The following is a 23,806-nucleotide window of genomic DNA, read 5'->3' on the forward strand; positions in this document are numbered from 1 at the left end:
TGTTTTAAAACATAATGATTTATTGTTGAATTAGAGCATTATTCCTTTATTAACCTTGACATTTAATTGAATTCATCTAAATTCAGCAAAATGGACCTTAGCTTCTGATTAGTTAACCTACAGAGCAAGTCATCTTCAGGGCAATTACTTTTTAAAAGAGCAGTAGCCCCGCCCACTGACATCCTCAGACCACTGCAGTCCAACTCAAGACGTCTCCCAAGTTTGAACTAATATACATAAAGAGACTTATTACTGTTGTAAACAGTTCCTAAACATTTATTTTCATAGTTTGTGATTAATCGCGGCAGATTCTGCCACTCAGGCGAGACATTTATTACTTTGTTTTTCTCTTCTCTGACTGATTTGTAAATAATCTTGTTCAATTTATGTTGTTTTTAAAATGCTACAGTCTATAAATAAATTGACATTGATGGTTAAGGTTGACAGATAAATTCATAATTTGTTGTTGCACTCACCAATGAAACATTTTAAAAGTGAATTAACTATGTGTTTGTTTTTTAGATAAAACTGATATTTCTTTTTAGTTTGAAGATATTACGATGAATAAAATTCCTGCTATGTTTGTTTTGCATGCCTGAACTTATTTAGTTTATTCGTAGCACATCATGGTCGGATTTCAGTCACAACCTGAAAGTCTGAGCTTATCAAGAGAAATGCAGACACTGCTATCTTTCTCCTCAAATGTCTAATCAATTTGTCTTCCTATTTGGATATATAATATAAAGTATATTATTAAAGTAGGACATCAGCCTGTATTTTCTTTAGTCAAACAGAAGCAATAAATAGTCAGTGAGCCATGTTTTAAAACACAGACATATTTTTTATGATTACAAACCAGACAGGGCTTTGTTAAAATTGTTATATGTAAAGTAACAACATTGGTAGACAAAATTTGAAAAAATACAAAATAAATTAAAGTGAAACAAACTATTAAATGTAAAATGTTCTCCACAGTCTTCATCAACAATATTCACATATGACATCAATACTGTTGATAAATGAGCACAAAGTAAGTTAATATGTGACATTTCTAATACATCTAAATGAGTATATACATGTGCATGTCCACAAACGCATGCAGGTGCTTACAGGTTAAGTGGTGAGTTGATACACAAGACATTTTCAGTTTCTATATATTTATATATATATAATTTTTTTTTTTTTTGCATGGTCTTCTGCAGGTCGCAAAAAAAAAAAAGAACAAAAAACTCCCTAACCCAAAACTTGTTGCAGAAAGGTCTCCACTCTGGGTGGCAAGCTAATTTATGTGTTCAAAACTACATACACGGCACAAAACAAACAAAGAAACAAAAAAAAACCCAACAAATAACAGAACTATGTCGTCCATGAGTCACAAATACACCTATTTGTTGACCAACTGTTCCACACAGAAATATACAACTTACAAACCACAGAGCCATGCCATCATCTTCGCCCCCCATGAAGTTGATGCTTCACATCAACTTTGAACCAACACAGAGGTCAGACGAAGTTCAGTACATAAGATTATCCTTTGAACAATGCATGCTCTCATCGTTTTATGTGCCCATATACTTTTTTTTGGCAGTACTGTACAACATTTCGTATAGAAACTAGTTTAAGTGATGATCAAATCTTTTGCTCATTAACAGCGTGTTTCTGAAGGCAGATAGTTGGAGAATCACACGGCAAAGTTTAGTAAGGTAAGTGTTTCCCAACACATTTGATCCCATAAAATGAAGCAGTAAAGAAAACCTAATACCACAGGATGGATCTTTGTTGCATCTGACTTTAATCTAAAACTTTTATATTGTCTCTAAGCTTTTAATGAAAGCCTTCCAGATAAACCGTGGCTGTGATCAGCATCATCGCTGCTTTCAACTAAAAACTACAGCTAATTATCATCCCACCTCAAAAGAATATCTATAACTGAAACGGTTTGCTAGCTGGAGTCTACTATTAGCATTTAGCTAATACTAGATTAGCATTAGTATTAGCTAAATGCCAATATCACTTTCATATAAAAATGGCTTTGTGCTAAATGTCAGGTAGTATAATGACAGCATATTTTTGCCATTTCAAATTCAATTTGTCTCAATACTAAAATTGCCAGCAACATTTCTAAAAAAATTTTTTTTTAAATGTTTTTTGTTCAGGCTAACTGTGAGAAATGACGATAAGCTTTAGCGCTGCTAACATCAATTCACAAAGATCCCTGAATTTTTACTCATTTTAAAAAAGCGTTTGCCAAATTTGCTTAAACAGACTGACTTTGGGAACGCATTTATTTGCACTATGCATAAGCTTGATCTTAAAAGTCACAGCTAAAAAAGTAAAATAAAAAAAAGTCACACAACTGACCCCAACTGGCTCAAATAATTACCATGTTTTATTAGCATTATCTGAGACAACCTTTTGACAGTCAACAGTAATATATGCTTTCTAAATAGTAATTTAATTGATTATCTTAAATTAACATTGACTACCAAGATAGCTTATTAAAAAATCCTATTTTAAAGAAGGTTTCCGTCATGCTAACTCTGGGAGGCTATAATTAGAATCTTTCACAAAAATCTCTTTGAGACACTTTCATTTTAAAAACTTCCTAAACATGGAGCTAAATGTATTTTAATCAAAATGATCGTTTGTTTTACAAGCTAACATTTTCTTCCCAGCACAAACCAGGTAAAATCGCTTTGAGCCTTTGATTTTTTGAGATTGGATCAATCTTGGACTTTAAAAGGCATATTGGACAGTTTTAATATCAATCACAAACATATGAATTATTAAATGGGGATGTTAGCATGTCACTTAATAAAAAATAAGCTGCAAAAGGATCTCAAGTTCGCAGTCAAATTGATTTCTTTTAAAAAGTGCCCTGCTGACGTTTTACTAAGATACAAGCAGAAGAAGAGAACTTCCTTTGTAAAACGAATGTGTTGTAAGTACACCCATTAAATAACTTTGCATATAAAATAATTCCAACTAATCATTAGAAATGTTTATACCAGAAAGGGGCAAAGTGCAACTGAAAGTTGGGTGACGTAGCTCAAAATCAGTCAGTCCCAAAGGAAGCAGTCGCTAATGCCAGCTTAAAACAATCCAAGGGATCATCTTAATCATTTGTGGGATTTTATCAGTTTTCCCAAACTGGTTTCACAAAGTAAATATGACATTACAAATGTCTGAAAGGCTAGAATGAGTCAGTCCAGGTTTACCCATTCTTTATGACACAGTTTTTATGCTTGTCTCTATCTAAAATGTCTCTTGACAAAAAAAGCATGAAAATCTCACAACATTTTCTGATAAAGCTTGCAATTGTCCTCATTCGTCATTGGCTTGACATGCAGATGCACACAGAAAACTTGTTTGGGGCACAATTGACAGAGTTTTTTTTTTAATGCTTTTTTATGCGGCCAGAGAGCCGTAATGCCTATATTCAAAATGATTTTCATTTAAAAGATAAAAACAAACTGCACACACTATACGTTAGGTAGAAACCTCCTGACTTTTTTTAAGGGTATGACAGGCACCTTCTCACAAAAGGGGAGTACTACTGAGCACAACACTGGTGAAAGGCACAACACCGAACACAAACGATGGGAAGCAACAGCCAAAAGTAAGAAACCAAATACTCCTTCATGAAATGTTTGGGTATTTTCAACTGCAGGCTGTCTGCTCATAACTACTGTTAGTAGAATATAGCTTCACAACACACACACACACACACACACTGAAGAAAGAGAAGGAAAGAAAATGTTGCCTCAAAGTTTGGACTCTGAGTCCCAACTTAACGATAAGCATGAAAATACTGATTCTTTTTTTTCTTCCCTCATCAAGATGCATCATTCTTGTTCATGCGTGATTTAAATGCCTTAAATATATTTATCTTAAGGATGAAACATAAAGGCGATGAATGCCAGTTGTATAGATGATCTGTGTTAAAAAAAATATATCTGTTACCATGTAAATAGTGGAACCTCCAGGAGAAATAATTAAAATATGAATATGCTTTTAGTGTACTGTATGAAAATAAAATGTATCAAGCTGAAAAGTGTTACAAAATAAATGTGATGCTGTTTTAGGGAGCAGGGTTTCCCGTTATGAAGATATGCTGAGGTTTTAAAAAGTTACGATTTCAAACAATATTCCACCATGTCGTTTTTACAGCCTAGAGAAAGTGCCGAGGTAAGCAGAGATTTCTCCAGCTGTAAGGAGCATAGCACGCCCCCACCCCACCTGTTGCTGTTTGATGATATTCAGTTGGCGTTTCCCTTGACCAGAACAGCAGGAAGGTTTGATATTCTGCACATTTACTTGAAACGTACTGTTAATTTGGCCCAAGTCTTTGCTCCAAAGTCGAAATAATCAAACGTTATACATTTTGTACACCATGATAATCAACGTCAGCATGTTAGCAGCAGTAAGCATAAATATTACTTTTCTTTTTTTTTTTTTAATAAAAGCAACTAGAACTATTAATACATGTTTGCTTCTACTTTTTTTGATTGCACATATAGTGATACTGTGGTTATTTTTCTTAAGGTTATAGAACCAAAAGAATCCGATACCTTTTATGTTTTAAATTACTTGTTATGGTCATCCATCAAGCAGGAAATTTTAAAACAAAAAGAGAAAAAAAATAATCAGAAAACTTTGTTTCCTGCATTTTCTTTCAGTTAAAAAGAATAGTTTGGGTTCTAATGGTTGGCATGAATCATAAAACTATATTTCTAAGTTATCTCAACTAAATTAATACATTGATATTTGAATCCAAAAAGTGACACTCGCATTAACTAGATTCCTTGTACATCAATAATATATTTAAAGCTTTTATTCTGTTACTTTTTTTTTATTAATGCTTACTGATATGTTTTCCTTTCAATCAACTTTCCATCAATATTCTTGGCTACAGGTTTCTGCGAACAATGAGCTTTGTAACTTAATTTCTACATGGAAAGTGTCGACGAGCGTCCTCTGGACAACTTACGTTACCGGTCTTCATCATGATAACAACTGTGTACTATTTTTGGTGGTCTTATGTAATATGCAAATTTTCTGAAAAGCTGAATTTTTAGGTTTCCTTTGGCTAAAAGTCACTTTTATCAAAATGAACGAGCAGAGATCAACACTTGAAATATATCCCTCTCAATAGAATAAATCGATATATAAACTTTTCAACTATATTCTAATTTAATAAGATGAAACTGTATATTTCAAGAAAAAAACTGCTGCATCTAAGTTGCTGGCAACAAAAAAAAAAGCTAAACAGCTGGTAAAAAAAAGTAGCGTTTGATTTGAAGAGGATAAAAGTCAGAACACTTCTACTCTGAGAGGTTCTCTTACAAACTGCAAGGTTCCTGCATTGATGCAGGCTCAGGGTTGAAGTGCGAGCAGGACAGTTCGCTCGCGCCGCGGTTGCTACACATGCTGCAGACTTCGAGACGACGTTTGGCTGCAAAGCTGAGTAGTACACACAAGACGCGGCGAATGTGTTGAGGCAGATTATAGACTGGCCACGATTCGACCCTTGCCACGCTTTTATGCTCAGACGGCAACAAGCGAAAGGTTTCTTCATCCCTACTTACAATTTTAAGATATGCAATAGATCAAAGGAGGATATATAAGCTGTAAAACACCTTTTTTTGTTTCCTTCTTCTTTTCAGGTACACTACAGAAAACGTGCAGGTGAAAAGTGTGATATTTCAGTGATGGGCAAAAAGCAGAGAGGCACTGCACACACAAACTCACACTCTAATGGGCGCTTAGTCTGGTAACAAAACTGATATTTTTTTTCCCCCCCTTGTTTAAATAAACTCACCCACAAGAATATGTAAATATAGGACAGCTATGATACAGAAATCAGTAATTACACCATTTGCATTCAAAATTTCATATATTTTCATCTCGACGACTATATAGGTTTTAATATAGATTTCTTACATGCCTGGACACATTTGTGCACTAGTGGAGTAATGGTCTGTTTTGAGTCAGCTGCTTTCTTTTGCGTGGAAATATTCCAAATTTTCACAGATCAAAATGAGCCGCATACAGGAAACGGAAAAAATAAATAATAATAAAAAAAGGGTCTCTTCCTTTTTCTCTGTGAGCCTTTAATGAGCGGAGAAGATGCTGTGCCTATTAGGCTCCGTCTCTAGAAGTAACGAGCAAATCTGCTGCATCAAGGCTCCGTTTGCAGCCAGGGTTTTAAAAAAAAATGGAGTCCTTTTAATTCCTTTATGCTCGGGTCCTGAGGAGTTTCTGCTGAACTGATCCAAATTTGTGACACACAGCGAACATCCCAGATCTGATAAAAGCCGCTAAAGGAAAAGAGGATTTATTCTGTGCATCCATCCAGTGAGATCAACAAAACTTCAATGTCGCAGCCAAAGAGGAGAATCGCCTCACTCGTCGTGTCTTTAAAACGGGAGAAGAAACGAGGCGAGAAGCCGGGATCGCCTTGCAACGCTAAAGACGAGGAGGCGTCAGGGAGCCTCCGCGGTGGAAAGGCACGCTGGAGGAGGGGGCAGCTGGCTGATCGATGATAACTGGAGTGTGCGCTCGTGTTTTTGATGATGCTGTGGTTCCGCTCCGACTCGCCGGCTCCTCACATCCGGGAGCCTCGCTCTTGAAGGATCTGAAGGCCAGAAGTAAAAGTTGAATTAAAAGAGAGTTTTGAGATTATTCTAAATCTTTGTTGTTGTTGCTTTAAAGGCGAGGCATCCAATGCAGGTGAAGCCTAAAACAAGTTAAATGATTTAATTTAAAAAGTGAAACTTATTTTCACTCCTCACCCCTAATATACTAATTAGGGGTGCACAGATTGCAGTTTTCTGTTCAATCTCCAATTACAGATCTTTTAAAAGCCTGACCTGTCGATTCCGGTTTTGGCCGATGCCAATTTTTTTTGTCTGAAATGTTGCTAAACATAGCAAGAAAATTGCTAAGTTGGCAACGATGAGGTAACTATTGTTGCAAACGTGCAGATATGACCTGGTGGGCCAGTCTATCAGTCAAACCTGTCTCATGGCAAAGCAAAAGAGGACAGTGGTTGGTTTTTAGACCTTTGACAAAGTAGATAAGATTAGAAAATTAAGGGTGATTGATCATTTTCATTGACCGATCACCCAAAATTATCTGTGCATCCATACTTTTTATTGAGATTATTGGAAGTTAAAGTATTGGTAAAACTGTCTTTTATCATCCACATGTCCAGCTACTTGCTTAAAAGTTTCCAAACACCAACCTTGGCTTTCTCTGTGGGCTCGATAACGATGCCATTCGTTGAGTTGTTGAGTTCCCGGGAAACGACGCACAGAAACTCTGCCTGGTCCTCGTTCCCATAGTTGTAGGAGGAGCCAATGCTGATGAGCTGGAGACAAAAAAATCCAAAAAACAACAGTTATACTCTTATATAAGTTTTTATTAAATTTTTTTTAAAGTAAATTAAGAAGTTAATCACTGTCATCAATGTCCTATTAATCCCTGTGTTTAAAGTTGCCTGAAGTTCAGCATGTCTGCTACATATTTACATTTGAGCATGAAATGTAGGAGTTAAAAGATTTTGCTTAAGCATCTGATGTAAAATTTTGTAGCATTAGCTTCAAAATAAATGCCCGAAGCCAACGCTTCTGTATCTGCACCTGCTCAAATTTCCAACCGTCCGACATGGTGGAGACCATCTGTGTGAGTTCCTCCTCTTGGCACTGCAGTACTCGATACACGTGCTTCACAGGGCCCTGAGGGACGCCGCGCACACACAGACACACACACACACACACACAGACACACAAATAAACATCAATCATCTGAAAGCAAGCTCACAATTATTGAAGTTGTTTCTGCACATGAGTCTGTTCAGCTGCTCTGTTGCCGGTTTGGTCTCACGTTACCTGAGATGTTCGGTTCTCGTTGTCCCGTATTCGCTCTTTCACCAGCCTCACCAGGGAGGCGATGTTGTAGAACTCGGCTTCTTCGAGAACGCCTAAAACATTAGTGCATTTAAATTATTATAATTGTTATTTCTTTTAAATCAAGATTTTCAGATGGAGCTGATTACAGCGTTCACTGTCAGATGCTGTTCTGCATTACCTTCCTCAGCCAGGTTCTTATCCATGATCAGCTTTCCGTGTCGAAGGTAATTCAGGATGGGGCCGAAGTATGTGGGGTCCCTGTCGATAAGGTAGGCTCCGGTCTCGTCCTGTAATTAATCACACAACAGTGATCTGTCATCTTGCTCTGACTGTACTGCATGGAAAACCCGAGCTTTACCAATGGACTGCATGGCATTAGTGTGGAACTGAAGACGAGTAATGGCGCAAATACATTTTTGTTAGTATTTTTATACAAGGAGACACAAAGGTATTTTTGTTTGGCGACTACTTTAAACTGATGCTTTGTTGAAGGATCTTATGATTCTGTTTAAGCATTCAGTCCTCTTCAGCCCACATCTGATATCAATTATAGTGATTCTGATCATCCAGTGATAAAGTTCAGCTGTCCTGGAAGGATTTTCCTGGCATCTGATTGTTTCCATCCTTTTGTTAAAGCCATAGTTTCCATAGATCCAAGAGCATTTTATACATAGAATGACACATCATCAGTAACTGTAGGCAATTTGTTTCCCTCCATTATATTTAAGCTGTTAAAGAACATTGTTTTGTTTACTTGCTAACCATATTACTGTGGCTAAAAATGTTTGAACTTTGACATTGGCAACGACAAAACACTTCAGAGAAGTTTGTGAGGGGGACCGGCGTAGAGTGGAATGGTCAGATTTCTTTTTCTTTAGCAACAATTTCATGTAAAGTCATTTAAACCATAAGGTTTGGTTTTCTAAAGAACTCCAGGATTATTACAAACTTTCAATTAGCCCCAATCTACCAGTTAGCCTCAACACACATGAACTTGCAGAACAGCCCTATACCATTGACATGGCTAAATGTAATACCAGTAATACTACAGAGAAGAATAAAGAAAAACATCCTATTGCTCCATAGTCAAGAACAGAAAAGCTGTTGGAAAATCAAAATCAAAAGTAATGTGAGAGAGACTGGAAGGAGTGCCTCTGTACTTACAAACTGTGTCATTTTAAGGTGTTTTAAGACGAATGCAGCATTTATTTGTTTTATGAGTGCTAGCTAAAGCAGATGGACAAAACGAAGCAGGTTACAAACAGCTTTGTGATACTATTTCCTCCATAATTCATGGGCACAGCTATACAGCTAACAAACAATTAAAATGATTCCGTCTGGAAGAGCATGAATACACTGTGATCAATACCAAGATACAGCATGCATTTTGGGGTGATATGTGTCCTTCAGTTTACAACCAAATCTGTGAGAAGTAACCCTAACCCTGTATGAAAACATGTACAATTGTTCACGTAAATAAAATATGTAAAACATTGTAAGACTTAAACTTCAACAAGGAGCCCCACTTATGTTGCTCAGGCGAATTGAAAGAAATTAAAAAATAGGCTGGACACATTATCAGTAAATTAACACAAGTTCTGGAAAACATAACCGACAATACAAAGAAATTGGCTTTTGAGGGGTCAACGCAGCCAGTAGCCCAATTACAAAACAAACTTCTGGAGCAAAAAACAAGTGCAGGTTTCATCATAGTAAGACGCCTTGTGTCCATCAGACTCAAGCTCTAGCTCCCCTTAAGACTCAAATTCTTCAGAATCTTAACCCACATGTCAAAACCTGTTCACCATGTTTCCTGATTATAGGCTGCCCAGCTCCATCCTTGTGCCTCATGTGATGTCACAGCCCAAATAGATACTACAGACAATTAGCAGTGTATAATTTGGAGTGCTTTATAAAAAAATATATTTTGTACAATCTTGTGGAGTAATTACTTCACCGTATAACTTTTTTAAAAATTATCAATGTACATTTATTGGTAGAAAACACCACTATGTAGTACCTTTAAGTGTACTCACTTTATCAGAATCCAGGTCAGGATCTTCTTGACACAGTCGGAACAAGAAAGACTTTGGATCCCTACATAATGTCTGTTTGGTCGTGATGAAGTAGGTCCCGCCAACATTAAGCCGAACCCACCGTGAGCCCGGCTTGTCTAACGGTTCGGACGGCGAGCTTGGGTTGCTCTTCAGCGGAAAACCGAACACCGACCTGCCGCTGCTGCCTCCTCCGCCGGGGCTAAGCTGGCTGCTGCTCCGCGGAGGAAGCAAGAGAGTGGGCGACGCCAGACGCATCGAACCCCGAACGTCGCGATGTTCGGGCTGCTCTATGGTCGCTGTTCCACTCGGCTCCACGACATGCAGCTCAGCCATTTTTTCCCCCCCGCTTCTAAACAACACTCACGGCAGAACCGTTTAGCTAACGACCCACTGCGGGGAACCAGTTTCTCCCAGCCGACTGGTTGTAAACAGAGAGCGGGGATTGTTCTCCGAGGGCATCAGGGCGTTGCCGCCTCCACCTTCAGTCCACAGATTAGGACACAAATATGACCACTAGCAACTGGAAGACCTCTGCAGCCCTGTCGTTAATCGGTTCTTCCTCAGATACAGTGGTCATTCTTTGCTATTCAAACGTTATTCAGAGAAGGGCAATTCTTCCGGGTTGTAACGTGATTACTGTTTACTTCCTCTGTGTCATGGTTTTTCAAAATAAAAGCGTCCTGTGCTTACTCTGCATAGTGATATTTTTTTTTGTTTTCTTTGCACAGGTACACGTGCAACAAAAATTGTAACACTACATAATTCAACTGAATAAAAACTTATTTTTAATTCTGAAACTGTATGTTATTATGATCTATATTCACAGACAAGACTGCTTTACTTGACACAACAATAAAAAGGTAACTGCAAAGGAAGATAGATGGTCGTTCACAGTAATACAGGCCAGTACTGCATATTACTGACAAGCTGTGTGGGGAAAAAAGCGAAGTAGAAAAGATAACCAGGGTATTGTTGCAGTTGAGTTTGGAATCAACATTTTCTGTGCAATAAGCACTTAAACACCACTACAAAATAGAACAAATATTACATCTGAATTTGTACCAAATCAACAAACAAAATAAATAAGTAGTATTAAAAGCTTCAAATGTGATTTTAAAAAGATTACAACTGTTAATTGCGCACTCCACAAATGCCTACTTATAAGCATAGAAAATTTAATTAATAAAACCTTTCATTTTTTATTCTATTGATCAAAGGTATGCATATATATATTTTTTACTGCATTGCATTTCCCGTCTCTCTTATATCTCATTTGGTAATCATTCAGTTATCTTTACAATTAGAAACCCACTGATGTATTTTTTTCTTACTTTTAGCAATTTAGCTTTATTCCATATTGTGACAATATTTTCTCTAAAGAAATTAAAGCTTATCTAACTATTAAAGTCAAATAAATTGTTACTATTTGCTAATATTAACACCTAAAATGGATATTGCATTTTCAGAACTTGTTAAAACAATAAAATGGAGCAGAGTCGTGCAGTGTGTGGGTTTGACCTGTAGAGGCCAGTGTTGAGTCCGTGATAGGAATGTTTTTAAACGAAGAAGCAGCATTTGAGTGGTGGTGGGCGCGTTTGGTATCTCTGCTGTTGAAATTTGTTATTTAATTCGACCAACAGGTATTGTACCAACCTTAGAGTTTCGCTATATATATATATTACGGCTTAGGAAAATGGTGTAATATTGTTATATTTTGGTGTTTGTTGTTTTATTTCTTAACTGGGTAAGCTATCAACTATTTAGCATCCACATCTTGCAGGCTAGTTAGCTTTCAGAAAACGTAAACTGCAGCTGCGCGTCATCGTTGTTAAGTGGAACAAACGGCTTTTAAAATTGTTTAGAGTCCAGTTATATTAGGATAAGCTTGCTAAGGCTATTGTCCATTTGAATCAGCAGCTCTGATGCAGATGTTTCTCTGAAGTAGAGCTTAGCTAGTCCCAACATCTCTACTTAAACATAAAATATCTTTCAGCTGCCACAGCCATCATGAGTGAATTCAGGATCCACCATGATGTGAACGAGCTGCTCAGCCTCCTGCAGGTCCGAGGAGGGGATGGGGCGGAGGGATATATCGACCTGCTGCAGAAGCACAGGACTCCTTATGTCACCACCACAGTCTCTGCTCACAGTGCCAAGGTGAGTCACACACACCAACACAAGTATGAAACATGGAAAGAGGACAGAAAGCGTCCTCTGTTCAGTTACATCCATCTATTACTTGCTGGTCATTTTTTGTTGATACTTTTTTTTACTGCCTTCTGAAAATTTTAAATATTTATATATTTTTCAATAGAACTAAATTTTGATGTATACTTAGGTGTCACAAACTATACTCAGAGTTAAAATATGATTTTATATTCATTACTGAAAGGCGACACAAGGTTTCCCTCAGGAAACTTGCTAAGCCCTGTGGTTGGGGCGCTCAGGCAGTCATTCATGCAACGGCCTGCTGTATTTTTCAGTTAAAAACATTTTTAAAGTTCAATAACATAATGATGTTATCGAAAGATTGGAAGAGTAATATCTGAACACCAACTATAAAATCTTTTAAAAAATGCATACATTTGAATAAAACTTAAATAAATAAGTGATGCGTCGCCTGATGGGTGCACAAGTAAAGCATGGTGGCCCTCCAGGCTTGTAATACACTGGGGAAACTCTGGAGATATGGTGCCAGGGAAATATTTTGTTTTTAAATAAAAATTATTTTGTATAATTTTCAGGTGAAATTAGCAGAGTTCTCAAAAACACCTGAAGACTTTCTGAGGAAATACGAGGAGCTGAAGTCCAAAAATGTCCGTAATCTTGACCCTCTGGTATATCTGCTCTCCAAACTTTGTGAGGATAAAGAGGTAATGTGTGATAACACAGCATATTTGGAGTGATTTTTCTTTCTTTTCGTTTTCTAATTTTTCTTTTTTCAAACATTTCATAGAAACATTTTTCCTGCTAAATATAGAATTTTTTCAGTGTCAGTAACCTTTCCACCTGCTTTTGCTGTGTTTATATTTTAGACACTTCAGTCTCTACAGCAGAATGCCAAAGAGAGGTCAGAGTCTTCAAACCCAACCACTGCGACCAGTTACTCTCTGCCTCAAACCAGCACAAAGATGTCCATGCAGGAGCTGGATGAACTGCGTAAGAAGCTCGGCAACGTGACGGCCAGCTCCAACGCCCCTTTGGTGAGTTAAAAAAAAAATTGTCTAGTGACTGGAGGCGGATGATTCTCATCTTCTTTGGTCCTGACTGGTTGGCAGCTCAAAAATCTGGTCGTGTTCCAGTCGCTGAGCTGACAGTAGTCACAGCTACCAGGTTGCCATGACAACAACACTTTTAGGTGTGGATGGTTGCTGAGTAAAGATGTCTCGGAGGTAGTTTTTTTATTTTTACCGGTGTTTAAAATTAAGTTAGAGGAAGCTCAGAGATGTATGAAGCCATTAAAAGGAGTTTTTTGGGTTTTTTACGATATCTAGTGACTTGTTTACGGCTCATTATCACTTCAAGAGAGTGAAAAAGCAACCCCTTAAAGCCTGTTTAAAAAGATAGTAAAACCATATTTTCAAAGGGACTGCTCTCACATTATTGATGTCTCTGCTTATAGTGTAAATACTCGTGACATGTCAAAACAATATGTCAAAAAATACAGATTCATTTTTAAATAACGTCTTATAGCACTGTGCTTTATGTGACTTTAGTTTTATAACACCTCGTTGCTAACTCTGAGTCTTCTTCCTGCAGTTTCAACATTCATACTGAAGAGTTATGTTGTGGGTACAACCTGGCAGTGTTTAATTTCATTTGATCACTTGTCAGTAAAAAAATCTGACTTTTTAAGATTCAGATCACCCTGAAGATCCTCCACATCGCAATAATTTCTGGAGCAATTTGTAATCCAGCAAAATTTATTGCTTTTAATTTTTTTGTGACCGTAGCCTGCTGAAGTCACACGGAAGATGCTGCGAGACAAACACAACAAGAAGAACCCCACACAGCCCAACCCCGTGTTTCCTAACTGGGTCTACGACCGTCCCGCTCTCATCGGAGACTTCATCACCAGCCCTGCTCCTGCAGATCAAGCTGTCACCATCGGTACACACGGAGCTGGCTGTCCTACTGATTTATGCCACTTGTGTGTTACTGTGCTGATTCCTGTGTAATTTTTTTTTTCTATCTCTTGTGGCCAGGCACGTTGCCCCTCCCCTCTCAGGAGCAGTTTGTGGTTGAGGATCTGCTGTTCGTCCTGGTTGGGGTGGATGGACGAGACATCACCGCTCAGCCTGTCCTGGGGAGGCAGAACCGCTCTTTTATAGTTGATGCATCGCTGGACATGTCCATCAAGGAGCTGGTTAACAGAATATTGCCAGTCGCATCATATTACTCAACTATAACACGGTAAAGAGAAGAAACAGAATCTTAGGTTGTCATTTTCATGATTACACTGTAATCATCAACATTAACAGAAACAAACGCTTAAAATCTACTGCTTTATGATTAAAATAAACTGCAGATGTAGGTCATTTTGGACTTCGTTCCTCATTTAAGTAAATACTCATTTTAATGGCGTCATCTCTATACTCCTCTGTTTTTCTTCTCTCTTCACTTGTAATAATCAAATTTTGGTTTTCCTACATCTATGTTACATGATTAAATCTTAAAAATTACAGAAATTAACTTACTGTGGTCTTTGTTTAGTCATTTTCTTCCAAGTAAAAATGCTCAGAAATCTAATGTCTTTACTCACTTTAAGCTGTAGAATATATTTGCTACTCATGATTAAGAACCCAGGAAAATCATGAAAAATGTGTCAAAATCCAGCAAATAATTCATAAGACATTTACTCTGCTGTGAAGTTACAATATAAACCACATGCTGACTGACTGGATCTGTTTTCGAGAGATCCCAAATAGAGGGGAATAATGAATTACTAAGAAAGTTGAACTTTTAAACTTGATTCTTTTCAATCTGCTTGAAAGAGCTTGAATGTGTTTTCCAGGTTCATTGAGGAGAAGTCGTCCTTTGAGTACGGCCAGGTGAACCACGCTCTGACGGCGGCGATGAGGACCCTGATGAAGGAGTACCTGATCCTGGTCACTCAGCTGGAGCACCTCCAGCGGCAAGGGCTTCTGTCTCTGCAGAAACTCTGGTTCTACATCCAACCCACCATGAGGACCATGGAGATCCTGGCGTCTATCGGTAAGAAGCTGAACGCTTTTTTGATCTGATATTTGACTCTGTAGTCCCTGCTTCTAGCTGCAGTTTCAACCAGGTTTGTTTTGCCTGACGTTCTCACTAGAGGGCGCCGCAGGCACAAACAACAAAATTCACACCTGCTTTTAATAAAGCAATCTTCTGTTCTTCAGAAGACCTTTAAAATATAAATAGTCATGTATTGCCTAATGAATGCCAACAGCTGTAGCTGAAATTACTCTCACTAACCGTTTTCTGTAAAAATAAAATTTTCAGCTTCTTCTTTGGACAAAGGGGAATGTATGGGCGGAGCGACACTAAGCCTTCTTCATGACCGGACCTTCAACTACACGGGCGATAGCCAGGCTCAGGAGCTGTGCCTCTACCTCACTAAAGCAGCCAGCGTCCCGTACTTTGAAATCCTGGAGAAGTGGATCTACAGAGGAATCATCAAGGATCCCTACAGGTTCGTACAGCTAAATCAGAAAGGGAAAAGTATTTTCTTTATATTTTTACATGAATCAATGAAAAAACAAAAAAGCCAAAGGAAAGTATGAATTACTTAAACCTTGTCAAATTTTACCTTGTTACAACTTTTTCTTCTATGTTTGAATAAAAGCGAAGAAGAAAAATATATATTTTTTTCTTTCTGAAGTGTATCTTACCTTGATACACTTAAGAAACAAATGCAAACATTTATCATTTTCTGCTCACCTAGCAATTTATGCACTACTTTGTGTGGGTCTATGACATAAAATGCCAACAAAATGCAAAGTTTGTGGTTGTAATGTAACAAAATATGAAGAAGTACTGTATGATGCTGCAAAAATGACTTGAGGATGTTCTTAGTGTGTGTCTACATTTTGTTGCTGCACAGCGAGTTTATGGTGGAGGAGCACGAGCTGCAGAAGGAGAAAATCCAGGAAGATTACAACGACAAATACTGGGATCAGAGATACACCATCGTACAGCACCGGATCCCCTCTTTTCTCCAGAAAATGGCCGACAAAATACTGAGCACAGGTAAGAACAAACAAAAGCATGAAGCGGCTTTTTAGGTCCTGCGTTTTAACAGTTGTTTGTTTTTTACTATTTTATAGGAAAGTACCTGAATGTGGTGCGGGAGTGCGGCCGAGATGTGACATGTCCGGATGCCAAGGAGGTGCTGTACACGCTGAAGGAACGGGCCTACGTGGAGCAGATAGAGAAATCTTACAACTACGCCAGCAAGGTCCTGCTGGACTTCCTCATGGATGAGAAGGAGTTGGTTTTACGTCTCAGGTGAATGATGGAGAGATGCTGCAGTGAAAGTTTCTGCTCGTTCTCCACCCCTCTCCTTTGAGTAAAACAACTCAACCTACCGACCTTAAATCATAAGCGTCTACTTTATGTCCACCAGGTCAATCAAGCACTACTTTTTAATGGACAAAGGAGATTTCTTTGTGCACTTCATGGACCTGACAGAGGAGGAGCTAAAGAAACCGGTGGATGACATTGTTCCTCCCCGACTCGAAGCACTGCTGGAGCTGGCTTTGAGGATGAGCACAGCCAACACCGACCCCTTCAAAGACGACCTGAAGGTGGGAGAAAGTCGTATTACTGCTTTTCTTATGGTTGTGTCAACATGGTTCAGTTTCAGTCAGGTTATGCAGAAACAGCCTGAGATTGGAACATTTAACAAAGTTAATCATTAGGGAAAACTTAAGTAAAAGTGGAGAGTTTTTACATCAATTTCATCTTGATGTAAATACTCTTGTTCATACACACCCCTCGGTTTCTACACAGCCTGAGAAAATATGGAATTTCATTCCTTAATTTTCCAGGAAAAATTAAGGAATCATTCCTTCCTTCGAGGATATTTCCAGCTGGCACTCACTGAGAGTGTCTGTAAACAGAACTATGACTGTTATAATAATAATAATAATAATGATGGCGGAAGTTGGGTTGCGGTCTAAGAGAGAAATTCAAAGGTTTGATATTTTTTTATACTGTCTGGGACTATAAGTGTCTCCCAGACAGTCGGTAGTTTTTCCAGGTTCAGTTCCAGAACTCAAAAAATTGCTCACTTTTTTCTGATGTCCACCTTCTCTGTCCTCAGATCGACTTGATGCCTCATGATGTGATCACTCAGCTGCTGCGCGTTCTCGCCATTGAGACCAAGCAGGAGAAGGCCATCATCAACGCGGAGCCCACCGATGGGGCCCTTAGCGGGCTGGAGGCCTTCTCCTTCGACTACATCGTCAAGTGGCCGCTGTCGCTCATCATCAACAGGTTCCACTTAGTCACACTTAAACACAGATTTTTTTTAAATTTCAAACTTAAAATAGCGTTGAACAGAAATCTGCAAACATAACCTCCAGTTTCAATTGACTTTCCTGGAGAAACGTTGGGATTTAGTTAAAATTCAAAGTGGTGGCTGATGACTGTGAAGCAGATATGTTGTAAGCCTTGAGCAGCTTAAACTGAAATATAAACAGAAAACCTTGAACATCACAGCTGATGTTGGTTAAGCTGACTAATTTGATTAAAAATTGATGGAAAAGGTGACATTTAAAATGTGAAACCCCCTAACCCTAACCCAGAGGAAAACTGAAGCAAATGTGTAAATAGAGACACTGTCATCAGGATTTTTTTATAGGCTGAGACTCCATTTATTAACATAGATTCCACTATTTAATAGTGGATTATTGTCAAATCTATTCAGATATTTATTCAAATCTGTGAAACCTTTTTACTCGTTTGGTTGTAAATGAGTAAAAAGCTTTAGCGATCCTTTTTATTCTTTTAGGAAAGCTCTGACCAGGTACCAGATGCTTTTCAGACACATGTTTTACTGCAAACATGTGGAGCGGCTGCTGTGCAACGTCTGGATCAGCAACAAAGACTTCAAGTTGTATTCTTTGCCTTCTGCTAAATGGTGAGTTTTAAGAATTGAATGTTTTCCAAAGGTTAAGCAAAGGTAGAAAAGTGCAAACAAAAATGGACCAGAAAATACTTGATGCAAAGTGAATTTACAGGGTGAGAGGTGACATACATGTTGTGGATTTATTGAGAAAATGTTTACTTCAGATGAAAGGCTTGAGACTTGACTTTGGACTTTGAAAAAAAAAAAAAAAACCCGACTTGTTAACGTCTCTGCTGTATGGATATAACTCTTTCATAATTAAACCTGATACATATTTCAATGCAGTTCCAGGTAATCGTATGCATAACACTTTATTTTGATCATCTTAAAACTTAGAATAATGTTTCAGCTGCTCTGTGCAGCTTAGTCCTACTCTGTGGGAAAAAAAAGAAGTTTAGATTCTGTTATTCCAGGGGTAAAAAATACACAATCTCAAAAAATGTGGGAATCATCTGAAATCAAGACATAACCTGGGATTTAACAGGGTCATCCCTAATTATTATTATTATTAGACATTAGTCATAGAAACTGATGACAGAAGAATCATACTTGTAATGAGAAAGTGATGCAAATACTGTAAAAATGTTGAAATCTTTACAAAATGCACTTAGAAGACACATAAAAAGGAAATGTAAAGTGGTAATACTTGAGTAAAAGTTGATCTTTGTGCAGGTTTTCAGCTGCGTTCGCCCTGCGCCAGAGGATGCTCAACTTTGTTCAGAACATCCAGTACTACATGATGTTCGAGGTGATGGAGCCGACCTGGCACGTCATGGAGAACAACCTGAAAACCGTGAGAGAATCATTTCAACAAATCCTCACGCAGGTTTAATCTGTTTCCAGTACTGACTGACTGCTCTCCTTCGTCAGGCTTCGAACATCGACGATGTTCTGTGCCATCACACCAGCTTCCTGGACAACTGTCTGAAGGACTGCATGCTGACGAACCCCGAGCTGCTCAGGATCTTCTCCAAGCTCATGTCCGTCTGCGTCATGTTCACTAACTGCATACAGGTCTGTGGAAGTGGGAAAATGACAAGAAAAAAAATAATCTATCAGCTTAAACTATAGGGTTCAAAAGGCCAACGTCTTGGATAAATCATACTCGCACATCAGGAAAGAAGTTTCAAAAATAGACTGAAGTAAAAAAAAACAAAAAACGTGAATCCACAGGATGTGGCTGTTTCCTGTTCTGACAGCAGCTCAGCATGTAACTACATATGAAAGCAGATATTTACATACAATATAAAACATTTTCTTTCTCATTGTTGGACAATAATTCAGACTGAACCTTTTTCTGTTTAGGTCAGCAGGATTCAAGGTATCCATGCATCCTTAAAAAGTATTGTTACGTCCACCAGGCTCGTTTGGTGGGGTAACATTAAAGGAGACCACACAAGGATTTTCTGATTAAATGAAAATTGAATTTATTAAATTATACTAAAGAAATAAAATCTGAAAAATGAATACCTGAAATGAGAAACCAAAATAGATTCATGTTTCATGTTTCCCATAACCAACTAGAAATAAACAAATGCAAAACAAACCTAACAAAACTCAACCATAAGATACAAACCAAACCAAATGGGGTTCTGAGGAGGGAGAGGGAAAAAGCCTCCTGTCTGTTGCAGCATGGCAGCTTTTAAAGCAGCAGAGCACCAATCAGGGAAAAACATAACGCCTGCACAAGGCCTGTCTCCAGAACCCTACAAGGAAAACGGGCAGAGACCCACTGCAGCCGTAACAGTATTGAGTTTTTAATTCATACATTAAAAATTGGGAGGAAAAAAAATAAGTTGGCCTTAAATTCGTTAATCACACGTCTTAATTTTTATTGTGGCAAAATTTAAGACTATGTAGTTTTCTTTTAGTGTTAATTAAAAATTGTAGTCGTGCGCAGACATCTGCACTGAATTCTGTGCATTGAGGCGGTTGAGGCTACCACTACCTAATATACCTCTGTTGGCTAGGAAGGGTGAAATTAGCTAGCTTTATTACAGCCATCATGGGTAAGAGTAAATTTTATCACCAGCTGGCTGGACGATGTTCATCGTAGCCAGTGGATCACTTCTGTTGGCAATGTGTATCATTTATATATTTGTGACTTCCTTTTGTGCGTTTCTGTTGCGATAAATGTCTTAAATTTAATTCATAATGGTCTTAAAAAAATCTTACATTTGTTTTGGTGAAACTTGGAGATTTTTTTTTCACCCCAAACTCAAAGATTTATGTACATTTGCTTAAACTTGCTTGACTTGCCTTTAAACTGTGCAAGTTAGGTTTTTCTCTGAGTGCATTTGTAAAGACTAATCTGGATTTTTATTTAGCTTTCGGAGATCTGATTTCTTCCTCTGAGCTGCATGACAAGTAATATTCTGTCTCTTTCGTGTTTTCTTGGGTCTTGTAGACATTTACCCAGAGCATGAGGTTGGAGCGCCTCTCCCACGAACAGGGAGCGGTGGACAGACCTGCAGCTGCAAACGAACAGCTGGATGAGAAGGAGAAAAAGGTATTTAAAGATGATGCTCCTTACAACTCTGCCCTCTTAGAAACTCACCGTGCTGCTATTAATGGTAAATTGAAATGTATTCATTTCACTGTGTTGTACCAAATATGAACCAATACATTTCAGTCTACTTTTTAAAATAGTTTTTCACTGAATGTGTGTCAGAGATTATAAAATTAAACTCGCTCAATCAATTTTAACTTAATGTTTTGTATACAGTCGAAAGTAGGTTGCAGTGTACAGTATTGACCAAAAGGAAAATAAAGTGATATAGTTACCATGTAGGCACTGGGAATGAATGAATTACTGTTAATTTAACCTTCCAACTAAATTAAGTCAGATTCACAAAACCAGAGAGTGAAAAATACCATCCATCCATTGCCCACACCTGTGAGCGGTTTTGGTTGATCGTCCAGTTTGCGTTTCTCTTTGCTGCTTCAGTTTTTAGCCGAGGACGGCCTTCAGTCAGACGCCAGCTTCGAAGCCACCATCGGGAAGTTCGACAGCAACTTTAGCATGATGCTGCTGGACCTGCTGGACAAGCTGAGCATCTACAGCACCAACGACTGCGAGCACAGCATGATCAGCATCATCTACAGGTAAACCCAGCAGCATCACGTTGAACTTTACAGTTCCCTTCACTGTTTCCCAGAGCAAACCGGGGTTTAGTTTTGTAACTTCTACTTTTTATTCTGGATCATTCACAACCCTGGCAAATGTACTACTTAGTTTACTTTAGGCCTGGTGTTTCTCAAACATTTAGAAATCTAACCCAATAACAAGTTTAGAGAACTGTGACCGCAGAAATACATTCTTAATAGGTGAGTCAAATGTATTTGTGTAGCATCATTCATACACAGTTTATTAAAAGTGTTGGAAAGAAAAGTACACAAAAATTACATTTAAAAAATGCAATATTTAAGGATTACAATAAAAAGGCAAGAAAATCTCATTGAGTCCACTTTGGACCAAAAGCATTTAGTTTTGTCTTTTCTGCATTAAACTGGAGTGGATTCTGGCCCCTTTCCTCCATTTAATGAGCATAGTCATCAATGACAGTAAGAAACTGTGATCATGCATTGAAACAGAAGTTGTGTGTCATCAGCTTAAGTATGGTAAGTGGTGGTTGTAATGCTCCGGCTTAGAGAGAGCAAAGAGATGCTGAATCAAAATGGCTTGAAAGTGAAGCCTTGAGGATGAGGTGATCTTTTCTAGAATGATTTCAACCAAAAAAATCATGCCCACTTTTTCATTCCCATCGCTGCTGTAACATTACAGGGATATTTATGATAAATATGGAAGTCAAAAGATGACCAGATATATTTACTGATGTTCTCTGCCTTGCTAAAGTCTTCATAGTCTCATTACATCCAAAACTTTAATGTATTTGGTTTGGATTTCATGTGATAGACCAACACAAACTAGTGGAAAATAATGAAGTGGAAGATGTGGTTTCCTAATGTTTTTTTTAACAAATATAAACATCTGAAATGTGTATCTGGATTCAACATCTGTGCTCTGATAGTCCTAAAACAGGTTCACCTTGTAACAAGACAAACTCCCCAAAACTTTCACCTACAGATGTGTAACAGGGATAGAACAGGATGAATACACTCACCACTGTTTAGAGTATTTAGATATTTATATGTAATTTTTACATTATTTGCATGAATACCAGTAAAATTTTGGAACATTTGAACTTGTGATTGCAACTTGACAAAATTGCAATCACAAGTTGGTTGATTGTAACTTGTGATCTTTTGCACAACTTTCAAAAAATGTTGACATAAATGTGCTTGTTAAAATAAAGTATGCCTTATGTACTTGGTTTTATTTTCATAAAGCATGTGAAAAGAGACTACCACATATTTTTCCTTCCTGCTATTTATATAGTCAGAAAGTAATTTATCGTATGCTAGTTTAAGTAGCTTTATTATTAACTTGTGCAGTTAAAGTAACAGTTTCAAATGGTTTTAAAAGGAAGTCCTGATGTGTTTGACTCCACAGGCTGGACTTTAACGGATTCTACACGGAGCGGCTGGAGAGGATGGCTGTGGAGCGCAGTCAAAAAGCTGCAGCGTAGCATGTCTTCTGGATTTGGAAATAAAATGTCATTCTGCAGTAAAAGGACCTCTCCTCATGGCTGTGCATCACTCAAACCGCACCCTTTAACCACGGTGCAGACAGCTGCAGCTTTTAACTGCTGATACATCCATGTGCATATATATACAATATTGTATGAAATTTAGTTTTAATGTGCAGAGTCCTATTAATGCTTCAGCTTTGAGAAATGTAACTCATTGTTGGTAACTTATTGCACCTGTATAGTGGAATTGTGTATTTGAAGTTAAATAAAACTTGTGATCTTTAGTCAGCATTTTTTGTATTTCAAAAAAAAAAAATCCCCGTGTGAGCAACCTCATGCATTTATTTGTTAGTTTAAGAAAAATGCATAAATAATTTTGCTGGTTTGTTTGCTTATATGTTGGTCAATTGCACACAACTTTAAGAATCCAACAGGAAATGCTTTTGTGAATTCAGAATAAAAGCCCATGATTAACCACAAAGAAAACTGCTGTAAGAGCAAGAGTTGGAGAATTTCAAAAGGAATTTAAAACTACTTTCACCCCTAAAAAACGGTGACAATCGAGCTGCACTTAGTTCAACACAGTGGTTTTTACTGAAACGAGGTAAGGAAGGTAAAGGCTTCTCTTTAAACTAACAGTCTTCAAGCTACATGGAATAAATCATTTAAGAGGTCACTGTAGACTTCAACCATTTCCATTTTAGTTCAGTGAAAATATCTGGAACACGTAGAGATAAGTGAGGAATTATGCTGGTGATTATCAGAAAATGTTTAGAAGATATTTCTGCTGACTTTGTGCCAGACATGACAACATGCCTTCTCAAGGTTAGAGAAGACAGTCAGGGTTTTTTGTTGCCGGTTCTACTTGAGTTTGTTGCAGCCTGTTGGAGAAACCTAGAAATGGATTTAAAACTAAACATTAGATTTTTTTAATGTTGTGTTTTATTTACCCAGTTCATTTTATACACTTTGGAACAAATGACCACAGAGAAAACCGAATTGTATCGTGCTTGTATTCATTGAAGAGGCTGCTTACTTGATCTTTCTATGGTTTACTCTCTACAAAAAGGATAAACCATAGAAAGTCATTGCTAAACTATTGAGCTGTTTACAAAGGGCTTATTGGTGGAA

The 23,806-nt window shown here is 37.8% G+C and overlaps 2 protein-coding genes across 2 annotated transcripts; one reads left to right on the plus strand and one right to left on the minus strand.

The window, feature by feature from the left end:
* Positions 1 to 820: 820 nt before the first annotated feature.
* On the minus strand, positions 821 to 10,624 carry kctd2 (potassium channel tetramerization domain containing 2). The gene is made up of 6 exons (XM_032574431.1): positions 9,950 to 10,624; positions 8,092 to 8,200; positions 7,893 to 7,984; positions 7,644 to 7,739; positions 7,247 to 7,372; positions 821 to 6,637 (listed from the first exon to the last, which is right to left on the minus strand). The coding sequence occupies exons 1-6, from the start codon at positions 10,301 to 10,303 to the stop codon at positions 6,608 to 6,610; spliced, it is 807 nt and encodes a 268-aa protein (XP_032430322.1). The 5' UTR covers positions 10,304 to 10,624; the 3' UTR covers positions 821 to 6,607.
* An 898-nt stretch (positions 10,625 to 11,522) lies between these two features.
* tubgcp2 (tubulin gamma complex component 2) lies at positions 11,523 to 22,966 on the plus strand. Its single transcript, XM_032575041.1, has 18 exons — positions 11,523 to 11,610; positions 11,964 to 12,127; positions 12,715 to 12,843; positions 13,006 to 13,173; positions 13,924 to 14,080; positions 14,176 to 14,383; positions 14,985 to 15,184; positions 15,455 to 15,644; positions 16,056 to 16,201; positions 16,279 to 16,459; positions 16,578 to 16,758; positions 17,277 to 17,449; positions 17,967 to 18,095; positions 18,756 to 18,876; positions 18,954 to 19,097; positions 20,491 to 20,592; positions 21,031 to 21,188; positions 22,597 to 22,966. Exons 2-18 carry the CDS (start codon positions 11,978 to 11,980, stop codon positions 22,670 to 22,672), a joined length of 2,613 nt encoding a protein of 870 aa, XP_032430932.1. The 5' UTR covers positions 11,523 to 11,610; positions 11,964 to 11,977; the 3' UTR covers positions 22,673 to 22,966.
* The last annotated feature ends 840 nt before the right edge of the window (positions 22,967 to 23,806 follow it).

Source organism: Xiphophorus hellerii, chromosome 10 (assembly GCF_003331165.1).
Source record: "Xiphophorus hellerii strain 12219 chromosome 10, Xiphophorus_hellerii-4.1, whole genome shotgun sequence".
NCBI classification, from domain to species: Eukaryota; Metazoa; Chordata; class Actinopteri; order Cyprinodontiformes; family Poeciliidae; genus Xiphophorus; species Xiphophorus hellerii.